This window comes from Podarcis bocagei (assembly GCF_964188305.1).
Source record: "Podarcis bocagei genome assembly, chromosome: Z".
NCBI classification, from domain to species: Eukaryota; Metazoa; Chordata; class Lepidosauria; order Squamata; family Lacertidae; genus Podarcis; species Podarcis bocagei.
In genome coordinates, this window is record NC_138140.1 from 23,980,017 (window position 1) to 23,993,345 (window position 13,329).

General features: G+C 43.4%; 2 protein-coding genes across 6 annotated transcripts in view; one reads left to right on the top strand and one right to left on the bottom strand.

The window, feature by feature from the left end:
* LOC308579137 (actin-binding protein WASF3-like) overlaps window positions 1-9,643 on the top strand; it is an 81,587-nt gene extending 71,944 nt beyond the window's left edge. For 4 of the 5 annotated variants that reach the window (XM_081179905.1, XM_081179903.1, XM_081179901.1 and 1 more), the window contains 2 exons: window positions 78-1,028; window positions 1,060-9,643. In XM_081179905.1, the coding sequence (XP_081036031.1) occupies window positions 78-235 (158 nt within the window). In that variant the 3' untranslated portion in view covers window positions 236-1,028; window positions 1,060-9,643. Of the gene's footprint in view, window positions 1-77 lie in introns of all 5 variants that reach the window. The other variant, XM_081179902.1, reaches the window with a different exon arrangement.
* Window positions 9,644-11,627: 1,984 nt separating this feature from the next.
* Window positions 11,628-13,329, bottom strand: part of LOC308579193 (G-protein coupled receptor 12-like) — a 7,908-nt gene continuing 6,206 nt past the window's right edge. Inside the window, exon 3 of the mRNA XM_081180007.1 lies at window positions 11,628-13,329. This exon is cut by the window's right edge and continues 1,963 nt beyond it. The gene's annotated coding sequence lies outside the window, so the exon portion shown is untranslated.

A 13,329-nucleotide genomic window follows, 5' to 3' on the forward strand; every position in this document is an offset into this window, starting at 1 on the left:
CAGTGTGAAGTCAGGTCCCAGCAACACACCTGCTCAGAAGCCAGTCCTCCAAAGTATTTCTTCCTTTGCAAATGCAGGGATTCAACTCCGGAAGGTCCAAGAACAATGGGAGCAAGAGGCAAAGAAAGAGCCAGTGGGCAACGACGTGGCGACAATCCTCTCCCGCAGAATTGCCGTCGAGTACAGTGAATCAGATGATGACTCGGAGCTGGACGAGAATGAATGGTCAGATTGAGAAGGGGCAGAGTGCTGCCTTGGGGAGGATTCCCCCAAGTTCTTTTTGCCACCTTTCCACAGCCAGGTGTGTGTATGTGTGTGACCGGGTGCCCCTGCGGGTAAATTCCAGCTGCTGCCAGCAGCTCATGTTCAGTGAGCTTTGCTTTCATGCCATGTTGCACTGTTGAAATTTTTTTAAGGTGGCCTCTTTGTGGGCAAGTGTGCATTAGTGACTTTTGTCTTTTGGAAAAAAAGCATTTGGTGGTGATAGACCAGCAGTTGACCATTTTTTCCTCCAGGTGTGAGAAATGGAATTTTAGGCTTTGAAAGTCCTGGAAAAGCTAAAACAACAACCACAACTCACTCCTGGTTCGGTTGTCATTGTGGTCTATTACAGCTTAAGATATGGTCTCAGAGATAACATGCAGATTGAGGGAGCAGTCAAACACAAGAGACAAAGTTTTAAGCTTATTTAAGCAGATGCACTTTCTATGCTCCTGGATATGAGTGGGAAGCCTTCTATCTGTGTAGAGTACTGCCGTGTGGTGTCATGGGTTAGAGGAATGTGCTTTTACACGCTTGTAAAATTTCCTCTATGGCTTAACATTTTAGAGGCAAGTTCCAGAGAAGTAGCCATGTTAGTCTATTGTGACAAAAGCAACAGAGTTCTGTGGCACTTTAAATTATCATGATGTCAGCTTTCAGGTGTCAAAGGTCACTTCATCACATGCATGGGAAGTCACTTAAGAAGGTACAGAGAGAACTAAAACATGTTGTTGTTGCTGGTTACAAAGTAGGGTTAAAACATAGCAGTAAGGTGTATTTTACTGTGCAGACTGCCAGTCAATACCAGAGCCAATTGAGTGAATATAAGTCATTATAAGAACATAAGAAGAGCCTGCTGGATCAGACCAATGGCCCATCTGGTACAGCATTCTGATCTCACACTGGCCAATCAGATGCTTATGGGAAGCCCAAAAGCAGGACTTGAGGGCAATAGCACTCTGCCCTCCTGTGATTCCCAGTAACTGGTATTCAGAGTCATTGTGGTATTAATGATATAGGCAGTTTTACTAAATATAAGGCATTGCAGAACCTAGTAAGTGCACCGTGTTAGACAACAACCACTTTATTCTGTCTGTACTAAGGGATAAGAGCATGGAAGTGATCATATCATGCATGTGACAAAGTGAACTCTGATCCACTAAAACACCTGTTTAGGCAACCATTCCCCTGAATACAACCTGTGATTTCATTGCTTTAACTGTTCCTTTTTTTAAAAAAAAAAACCCACCCCAACTGTGTTTATTGTTATTCTTTTTAATGGTTTAGTGCTTGGGGCTTGAGCTACAATTCTATCTGCACTTTTCTGAAAGCCAGTCCCACTGATTATAGCAGGACTTACTTCAGGGTAAACTCAAATTAGAAAGCACTGCACATGAAGAGTAACTGAAGTTGAATTTATGGCCAGTTCCTTATTAAACACTGCTCCCAAGTTGTGACAAAGTGCTGTTTGCATGTGGCATCACTGTTTGGCCCTTGGCATGGTAAACAGAAACAAACAAAAATGAAAGGTCAAAATGGTAAAATAGCTTGCTTTGCATAACGTACCCACCTTTCCAAAGTCAGTTTTTCTTGGTTGAGAATCACTGCCAAGTGCCTCCATCTTTCCATTCTGAAACCAGAGGGAAATCTCGGTTTTGTCTTGGCTCTGGTGCTCGTAACTTCTGTTCCAAGCATTGCTCAAACACCCGTCTCAATACTTCCCCTTCAGCTTGGGGTTGCAGACAAAGGGCTCTCCCCTCCCCAAATCTCAGCTGCAGAGGAGGTTGGGGCCCCTCTTCTCACCCTTGCCAAAGAGTAGCGGAGCAATCACCGTGGAGTTGGTGGTAGATAGAATTGCGGACCCTCCTCTGTGATATCAGGATAGAAAATGTGGGGGAAATAAGGTGGTGGGCCAGTCAGGTATGGTGTTGGTTGTGTTTGTAAGCTGTTTGGGATTATTAGCCGTTTTAGAGATAAATAGGTAATAATAGAAAACAATTTCCGTAGAATGGTTGGGGCAGTGGGGTTGGGAAGTTACCACTACAGTGTTCAAAGGTTAGCCCTGTGCATTATGTGTCTAGCAAACAACTGGGTGCACTTTAGGGATGATACCTTATGTAACAACATCATAATAAGCTAAGCGTTCCCTGTGATTGGTTATTGTTGTACTGTATAGTGGCTTTGATATGAAGCATCTATTAAAAGGGTTAGGTTCATTTCTTCTCCCTCTCACCTATATTATTCTAGAAGAAAATATGTTAGCATTTATTTTCAAAGAATATATCTGCATAGTGAAGAGATGTATTTGTTAAGCTTTTATTTTGTGTTGATTAGTTAACGTAGTTGCTAGGTCCTAGGAGCTCTGATTTGGGCAGAGGTGTTGAACAGCTTCCTCTTAAAGATTGATCAGATAGGCAGAGTTCTGAATCAGAATTCAAAGGCTGCATTTAAAGGCTTGACTTGCTCATACATGTGACAAGAACAGGAAAGGTTGTGTGGAATATTTTGTTCCCCCGTTCATTATAACATCTGAGGGTGGCAGGAGGCAGAGAGGACAGATTTCTCTCTCAGCAGAAGGTTGAGCCTGGTCCAGGAAAATCCATATTAAAAGTATTGGGACTAAATTTGGATATACATGTGGTAAAACGATATGGCGGGTAAACTGGTCCCACGTTGTTCAGGGCTCTATATACAAATAGTAACACCTTAAACTAGGCCCCATTAGCAAATTGGCAACCAGAGCAGGTTTCTGAGCACAGGTGCTCTCTGTTAGCAAGGTCTCACTCCTGTCAACAATCTTACTGTAGCATTCTGCACTACCTGCAGCTTCTGGGATCAAGCTGCCAAACTGAACAGTTGATTCCTTGCAAGTGCAGAACTCCCTTGACATTCTTTTTTTCTAAATCGAGGTTCTGAAACATGATGCCACTGAGAGACAAAGTAAACAGCTTTGCCATCACTGTACTCTGCTTGCCTCTTACCTTGTTTTTCAGTGGTAGCCAATGCCCATTGAGACTGGTAGGATGGAAGGCAGGGAGGCCAACTGTAGGTGGAGCTAGAGCTCATGTCAGGCCCAGATTACTAATTCTCTTTCTGACCCCACCTCCCTCCCTGCTGAGCTGTAAGTAAGCAGGGATGCAGGCTGGAAGCACACTGAGGTTGGTGGTGCTCGGCCCCATTCATCCTAACGGACCAGCCTGCACTGATGTTTCTTCTGGCTTATGAGCTTCCACCTACTAACATGAGATTCTGTGCACTTCTTCATAGAGAGGACAAAATCAAATAAAACTAAATAGTCTTTCTCACTCTGCCTTTGTCACCCAACAGGACCAGGCATCCATCTCTGCAAGGTTGGAAGCAATGATTAATTTGCATACTAAAATTTTAGACTGTAATTTGCCCCCACCCAGGTCTTTGTGGTAAGAGGGGGGAAAATAATCAATTGATGGCATCTGGCTATCACAGAATTCAAGCTTCTTGTGGCAGGATTTATGTGTCACTCTTATTTGTCTCTTTTTGGGTTAGGCATCAATTAATGCAGCATTATATATAGCAAAGGATGCGGGTGGCGCTGTGGGTAAAACCTCAGTGCCTAGGACTTGCCGATCGCATGGTCGGCGGTTCGAATCCCCGCGGCGGGGTGAGCTCCCGTCTCTCGGTCCCAGCTCCTGCCCACCTAGCAGTTCGAAAGCACCCTTAAGTGCAAGTAGATAAATAGGTACCGCTTTATAGCAGGAAGGTAAACGGCGTTTCCGTGTGCTGCGCTGGTGCTGGCTCACCAGAGCAGCTTTGTCACGCTGGCCACGTGACCCGGAAGTGTCTGCGGACAGCGCTGGCTCCCGGCCTCTTAAGTGAGATGAGCGCACAACCCTAGAGTCTGTCAAGACTGGCCCATGCGGGCAGGGGTACCTTTACCTTTATATATAGCAAACTATACTGGGAACAGTACTACTGAATTAAGCTTCACAGTTTAGAGCAGCTGCTGAAGAATACAATCTGTAAAAAAGGCTTCCTTCTCATTCTGTTTGGGTGCCTCTGCCAAAAGTTAAGCCAGGCAGGGTTATGCAACCCCCAGCATTCAAAAATTCCTAAAAAAAGATAATACGGCCCATTTCATATTTAAACTGCTCCATCTCAATTGGCAGTCCCTCGTTAATTTATCTATTTATTTCACAAAATGTATACATCACTTGGTGGTTTTGCTTTTTTAAAAACAAACAGCAAGCCATAAAGTGGTTTTCAAGAATAATAAAGACAATGGCATTATTAGTTAAAAACAACTATTTAAACATTCAGAAATAATTAAATTAATTAATAATTAAATCAGCAACATGCTAAAAACCAAATTAAAACCCGTGCCGACATTCTTACCTGTCTGAATAGGCTGGCCTATTCATCATCAGGAATGCAAATTTATAGGACGTAACTTTGCTGTTAGCTTCATGATGGCAGTAATTAATATTCATCTGGCCCCTCCCTGGAGTTCTGTTGCATGCCCCTGAGCATGGCAGGAGTGGCAGCTGCCATCCCCATCACACAGCTCTGTGTGATTGAGGCGCTCACTGATTGTATAGGCATTAAATAACTAAAGAAAGAAAGAAAGAAAGAAGGTGGGTGGGTAGGAAGAACTGTATTTAGATTCAGGCATCATCAAACAAGAGATTCTTCTTGTCTTCATCCTCACATTGTGAAATGGATTTGAAAGTTCACTTTGGGATTGCATATAACCCTGTTTGAATTTCTAAGTAACCAAAGCAGAGTGATTACAACAACCCCAGACATTTTGATACCTGATCGTGAGTGTGTGTGTGTGTGTGTGTGTGTGTGTGTGTGTGTCTTTCTTTCTCTCCCTCTCCCTCCCCACTCTACAATTCCCTGTTCAGAAGCTGAGTGAATTCACAATTGAATCTTGCTTCAGCACTGGTGTTTACAATATATTATCCTGCACCGCAGCTGGGGGCTAGAGTAGGCAGAGCAGGTGGTGTGACGTACACAACATGAAATTTCCAATAAAGTAGTAAAGGAACTGACCATTCAAATGTGAAGATTGTAGAGGCAGACTTGGCAAACTCTTCTGTGAACTGTCATGGCATGTAATCTAATGCTTTTGGAAGCATAAAGTGGCTCCAGTCAGGTGTACATTTGCCCAATGGAGAAGGTTATGGTAGCTTCCTGGGCAATGCTGTTTACAGATACAACTCCATAGGCAGGCTGTTTTATGACCATAGGGTGGTTCAGAATGGCTTCCTTTTATTTTCTGCTTGTTTTCATACCTAAAAAGCACCCTTTGGCTTTTGCACTATATAGGAATTGTTGCAATAATGTATTGTGTTTGTTGCAGTCATATATTCTGTATGTATATGTGTGTATATAGGATGTTAGGCTGATTTCAATGGTACTATTTTGTCCCTTGCTTTCGCCATCATCACCATCATTTGGCATTTAACATTATGGTGATGTCTCGTGTGATTTGTTCATTCCATTCCATGCACGCATACCCTACCCATTTAGTTTAGAAGGCTCTTAGGCACAATTACCAAAACAGTATTAAAGTGGACCCTCAAGGTCTGAAAAGACATGATAATGCGAGAAAAGATAAACTTGAACTCTTGAGCTCAAGAACAAATTCATGGAGTTACAGTTCTTATGAGGCAGCTATGTAGTTTGGTTTGCGCAGATTTCCATTGTCTGGGTTTGTGAGTGTCAGTTCTGACTATCTTGCCCTTAATTAAGCTTCACTATCTCTGAAACACTCCCTCCCCGCCCCTGCTACTCGCCCCTCCCCCCATCATATCCAGGAGCAGAGCTGGTGACAGTTTCCAGGCCAAAAGGGCCAGGAGTTCTCCTGTCACACAGTTCTTCTCCCAGACAGCTGACCTGATGGCAGTCAAGATCCTAAGGATGATGTCATACTGCTACATCTGGCATGATGATGTCATGGGCAGATGTGAATAAAATCATGTAGTTGCCTCGGCCAGTCAGCACCCACCCACACCTTAAGATCTCCCCCAGAGGCAGAATTCTTGCCCTCATTATTCCACCATTTGGTGTTTGTGACACAGGAGAGGGGCTTTTTACTTCTGCCACCAAGATTGTGGGATGTCCTGGGGAACTCTGTTCTGCTTCCTTGCTCCTGATGTTTAGATAGTTGACTAAGGCACTCATCTGTCAGAGCACCTTAGGGCATTCTGATTGTTTTTTGGAGGGTAGCTGAGGGAGGGGATTGATTGCTTGCTTGGCTGTTCATTTACTGTTCTTTCGCTATACCGTAGTGGGCTATATGACTGTTATAATTTTTAATTGTACATTAAGTGCTTAAGCTTTCTTGTAAACCCAACTATTATATGTGTGCTAATAATTAAAACATCAGCATAAGCTAAGTAGATGGGTGGGAGATCTACACAGAGAAGCCCACCTGCGATGAGAGTGTAGACAAAGAAAATTCTAAGCTGCCTTGCAGACCTAAATAGTAGAAAGTTAGGATATAAATGTGTCAAATAAAAAGTGAGAAAGCAAGTAAAAAAACTACCCTTGCTTCCTGATCTGGCTCTTGTGGACATCAGGGCTTAGGATGTGGTTTTCTCTCTGTTGCTCCACTGTACTCCTCCTATCCCACTGAGGTTAAGATTCCTTTGGTCTGTAAGTAAGTAGATAAGGAGACCTCTGAGTAGCAGCAGTTGCTGGGTTGGAAGCAGCTGGGAGAACTGGGGCCAAAGCAATGCAAAATGTTCAGCAATGCAAGTTAACCCTTTTTTTGCAGCAACTAGTACAGCTCATCATAACACCCAATCTGCTATTTCGAAACAAACACTGAAATTGGAGAATATTCAATACAGCTTGACCTGAATGTGTGAGAATGCTGTTTAACAGCCATTACAGAGCTGACCCTGTCGATGTGTGTGATAAGCTTGTGCTGGCCTAGCTGCTACCAGTTGGCCAAGTCATGTGAATTTAGCCCCCAAAGGGCAAGAGAAGGGCTCTGTCCTTAGAGAAACTTGCAGTTTGAAGCAAAGATTTCAGAACCTGCACTGCACTTTAGAAGGTGTTGTCCTCTGATTTACATGCTGTGTGTCCCCCCCCTCTCTTTTTCTTTCTTTTTGTTGGCATTTGTCTGTTTTGGGAGACAATGGAAGAATGCACCTTCTTGGGTAAAAGTCTTTGTTATCCTGTCACTGTGAATAAATGATCAGTAGTTCTGGACTAAACCCAAGGCAGAAATGATGGTACATGGTGAGAGAAACTGCTTAAAAAGGGGAGGTTGTATCTGGGTTTTATTTTGCAATTGTAAAATGATGTAGTTGAGACCAAGTGGAAGACTTGAGGAGGGGGCAGAGGTAGTTAGTTATCCTGATAGGTTTCTCATTCCCAAGAGCAGGCTTGGAAAGAGCCGATGACCCACCGGATGCTGTTGGGCTACAACTCCCATCAGCCCCAGCCACTATGAACAGGGATGATGGAAGATGTAGCCAAGCAACATCTGGAGAACCACAGGTTCCCCACCCCACCCCCTAAACCTTCTCCACCTTCAGCCCCATGATGAAGTTTCATGATTATAACACAGTTCCTAAAAGGAAAGCAAATATTTAAGTCCACGAGGCAGCTTGGTTTAAATGCAGTTGTTTACAGTCACGGAGAACGGGTGTATCTCAGTATCCCTATAATAGGAGACTGGGTTTTGGACTTCATGGGAATGCGAGATGTTGCTTCAACCATCTCTGCTCTAAGTAGGGATGCTACCAAATTCACTGTCTTCCAGCTTATTGTGTTCAGTGAGTAGTCTTGCTGGCAGTTGCCTTCTTTTGGGAGATGCTGTCTCCTTGCTTTGTTGTAGAGCATGAGCCATTAATGCCATGTGCCAGTTCCTTGCTGCCTGAGCCACTGGGCTGGAAGAGAGAAGTGCAAGCAATTCAGGCCAGTGTATTGATGTCTAGAATCCCTCTGGTCCCTGGGAATGGGGACTGGAGGAATTAAAAAGGTGGGGACTTGCCATGCACACAATTATACCTGCCAATATGTATGTATGTATGTATGTATGTGCGTGCTAATGGAAGCCAAGATTTTTCAGCCCTTTGGAAAGAAATGGATGACCTGTGTCACTATGCCCCTGACAGCAAATAGTTTTAAAGTTCCTCTTGAGAAGGATCTGACAGTGTATCAGTGCCTTGAGAAACATGGCAACAGCAAGACTGGCACTGTGGGTTCAGCTGTGCAGTTGCTGAATCCCAGCAGGATTGGCCATGCTTTCAGAGGAAGCAAGATCTCAAAGTCCCACCAAGCCTTAAGTCATTGTTCTCCTTCACTGCATGCTCTTAGAGTGCCATGCTTGCCTCCCATTTCCCCCCTGAGCTTTCCTAAGCTTCTGTTGTGATGCTGACACACCAACATAGGTGAGTAGAGAAGATCTCTGGGTAATATTCTGAATGTGAACACTCTATATCAAGTGTGTAACCAACATGGTTCTCTTCAGTTGCTGTGCACTCCATCAGCCCTGCTGGTCAGGGATAATGGTAATTGTAGACCACAACATCTGGAGGGTACCATTTTGGTTGTCTCTGCTGTGCATCCTAGCCAGTACAGCCACACCACCTGGCGATGCCTCAGGGAAGCTCATAGGCAACAACCTTCCCCAATCTTATGTTCCTAGCAGCTGGTATCCAGAGGTATACTGCCTCTAAAAATGAAAGTTCACTCTAGCTTTCATGGCTAATTGCTGTTGAGACCTATCCTCCACTTGGGTTCCTGAAGGGACACCCACGAAGCAGTGCAAGTGATCTTCAGAGTTTTGTTGCTCTCTCTTCTGCTCATATAATACTTTATACTATTTCTTTTTTGGAAATGAGTGTTTATACACAGACAGACACACACACACACACACACACACACACACACGCGTACGTTTGATTTCTGTTCAGCCAGAGAAACATGAAGTTTGTACATGCTTCAAGGTATTGATAATTTGATTCATGTGCATTATTATAGAGCTGGCAAAGCAGCAGCACTAATGAGAAGCTTTTCACAGTCTAATGGGGTGTTCTAAACATGTGCATTTAGTCAGTAGATCAGTATATGTTTGCTACTAGTATCTATCTGCCGTACAGTTTGCTGTTTGTAATCAAGGGTTCCCGATGTTGTAGGTTCTGCTTGTGTCAGTGCTGACAAAATCAGGACCAAAGTTTATGGTTGCAAAATGGAACTTTATTATTTTCCTGCCTGTAGAGGGGAAAAAACACAATCTGTGCAAGATACTGTGGGATGGGTGGGGGGAACTGCTAGTAATGCTTCATGGGACTTTTTATTTTTTCAAGAAATGTTGTACAACATAATCTGAAGCTGTTGACACTTTATGCATGTTAGTAATAGAAATAAATAAAGCTTTTAAGACGATTTGTCTGTGTGGCCACTGCTTTTTCTTCTCTCTGCTCCCCCTTTTGATATTTCCATTACTTTTAAACCTTAGGCAAAACCTTGTCCAGCCTTCCTCCAAACATTTTGGGCTGCAGCTTCCATCAAATCCAGCCAGCACAGTTGTTCTGGCCAGGGCTGGTGGTAGTTCAAACATCTGGAGGGAACCTGGTAGGGGGATGATTTTGTGAGCTCATGCATGAGAGCTCTGATAACTTAATAACAATTAATCACTGGTATATTACTACCCTTTTAATTTCTCTCTCTCTCTCTCTCTCTCTCTCTCTCTCTCTCTCTCTCTCTCACACACACACACACACACACACACACACACACACACCAACTGATGCTATTTACATCTATCTAAATCTGCCAGTTAAAATGCAAAGGTGGTCCCATTGAAATCATGGACATCGAATTTGAGATGATTAGAAAAGTGCAGATTCCAGAAGCCACAAAAATCTGACCAGGATCCAGTACTTTGACAGAGTCACTTGATTTCAACAGAAGGGAGTAAGGAAGTACTTTTATGTTCCCATTGGAATCAGTAAAGTAAAGGTAAAGGGACCCCTGACCATTAGGTCCAGTCGTGACCGACTCTGGGGTTGCAGCGCTCATCTCGCTTTATTGGCCGAGGGAGCCGGCGTACAGCTTCTGGGTCATGTGGCCAGCATGACTAAGCCGCTTCTGGTGAACGAGAGCAATGCACGGAAACACCTTTTACCTTCCCGCTGGAGCGGTACCTATTTATCTACTTGCACTTTGACATGCTTTCAGACTGCTAGGTTGGCAGGAGCAGGGACCGAGCAATGGGAGCTCACCCTATCACGGGGATTCGAACCGCTGACCTTCTGATCGGCAAGTCCTAGGCTCTGTGCTTTAACCCACAGCGCCACCCACGTCCCTATTGGAATCAGTAGGGCTTAATTATTTTTTAAGTTTGGACAGATTGCACCCCAGCTCATATTGTGAGGAACTCCAGTGGTCTGCAATTCAACCCACTGTGCAAATTGTGGCACTCTTCTGACAAAACTGGAGACATGCCACATCCTTATACCTACAAAGCTAGATGGGCCATTCATTGGCATGATCCAGCAAGCTCTTCTTATATTCTTAACCTATAGGGCTCATTGGCAAATCAACAGATTGACAACTAACAAATCAGTGGGCCCAGATGTCATGCACCTGACAGTTTTTCATTCATAAGTGAAATTGCTAATCTAACAACAACAACAACCTATCATTGGCCTGGGATTACCATCCTTCTGCTCCCACCCCACATCAAATCATCAAATGCTACTGACTTCAAGTTCATAAATTACTGCTGTTGCAGAGTCCTGTCTTTTTGCCATGTGCTCTGTTGTGGCCAAGCCATGGGGCCTATGGTTTGAGTCTCACTTCTCACCAAGCCCATGGCCTAAAATGACTAAAAAGCTCTGGGGCCATGGAAAATAATCTGCCCACCAAAAATGCCCTGGGATCAGCAGGGGCTGAAGGCTACCTACCTAATCCATACAAGAGAATGGCTGCCATTTCTCTCCTCTGGAGAAAATAAGGCAATGCATTTGACCAGTATGTGTGTGTGTTAAAATCAGCTGTCTGCCTTCAACATAGAGTGGGCTGTCTTTACAGACAGGGCTCTCCCTGGCAGAGATGGCAGAAGGGTTGTAGTTCACCAATAGTTGAGAATATGATTGCAAACAAAAGGCCCCAAGTTCAGTCTGTCACATTTTCATCTTGGGCTGGAAACTCTGTGGCAGGCTTACGGAGTTTGTGTCTCATAAAACTGAACATATCCTACTGGGAGCAGGATAAAGTTCCTGGGGATTTTTGCTTGCATGGACCTGCAGAAGCAGTGTAGGTTGTCAGTCACCTGGCAGGTAACTCTATATGGCTGATGGACCACACTGGATGCTGTGGTGCACACACTCTGCAGCCTTATAATAAAGGAAACGACTCAAGCACAAGATCATTGCTGACATTTATTAAGACAAATCTAAAAAAGCAAAAGACACAAGAATATTGGCACATATCAGGGCCAATGCCCCAGAAGTCAACATCTCTCTTTAATCTTCTTTTAAAAATAATTTTAAGTATCGTTTTGACAAATCACTTTAGCATTTTATGTACAGTAATAAAAATAAATTACTCTTAACAGATGAATGTATCAGTTTAATACACCATACAGTGCAATAATAGCATTGGTTTTTTGTTTTTCCCCACTCATCTATAAAGTGCATTGCAGGGACTTGGTTTCGCCAAATGGAATGATTGCTGTACATTTATATCTCTTTGGAGGGTAAACGTGTGGACATTCCATTCAACAAGTAACACTTCTTGCGCCAAAGAATGGCTTCCCCACACTGTTTTGTCTTTTCACTGGCCCCCAGGGGAACAGTGAGACCATGCTGGTTGTTGGAGGGACCTGAGGCAAAAGTGAGTGGAGGAACAAATGCAAATTTTACCTTTCTACATTCTGCTTGTTTCTACACAGAGACTCAGACACCCCTCTCTATCCTGTCAAGACAAGCAAGAGGCATGATCAGAGTTCAATGGTACAAATTACAAGAAAGGAGAGTCTAACTAAACATTCTGACTGTGTGAACTTATTTGACAGTGTTACAGCCTACCTTGGCAAGTGGTGGACTCTCCTTCATTGGAGGTTTTTAAATAAAGATTGGATGACTACCTGCCAGGGATCCTTTAGCTAAGATTCTTGGATTTCATGGGGTTGGATTAGATGACATTTGGTGTCCCTTCCACCTCTACAGTTCTATGATTCTAGGACACATCCCAGCCAGAGAAAAACATTAAGGGTGTGCAGCAGGGCTAGTGAGAAGTGTAACCTAGGGAGAGATTTGAGGGCCAGGCCTGAAGTTCCCACCTATACCATAAGGGGTAATCTGTATACAACAACACCCACTTTCCACATCACACCTATTTCCAGTGTGCGTACACAACTAAGCTCTTCTACAACAGTCATTCAAGTCAAAGGTGTTTTTCTTTCTAAGACCTTCAGGTAGGTAAGATGCACAAGTTTCACAAAAGTTTTATTTTTATACAACTTAGAAAACAAAGAATGAACTGTGTAAAGCAACATTCCTGTAAGGCGATAAAGGTGTTGGGGTGGAGGGAGTGGTGTGGTGGTTGGAAAGAATTCGTGCATTTATGTTCAGGAGTTGCTAATCAAACTAGAATTAATAAATGTAGAGCAGATAAGTGTTATGTAACCTAGTTTTAAAAACCATCTAAAAATTGTGCATCTTTCTTTTGGGGGTGGGTAGCTACATTCACAAAGGGATGCCTACTAAGGCAAACCACATCTGCTGCATAGGTTTCCCTTAGCATTTTTTGTGTGGATTAGTAAGGAAACACCGGTGCACAGACTGAGCTGTACTGCATTTCTAGGTTGTAACCCAGCAAATCTCTTGGTTTGCACAAAGTAATTTTTGGGATAAGTTTTATGAACAAAACAAATAAACATGAAAAAGTAAAGTAAACAGAGATTCCCACAGTGATGCAATATCTCCTTGACTCAGCTGAGGTTGGATTTTGTTTTTGCATGTGTCTGACCAATGCATACACCACAGGGATGCAATGTTGCAGGTCTGAACAAAATTTGGGCACAAGAAAAACATCCTGGAAAGCAAAAAATATGCATATATG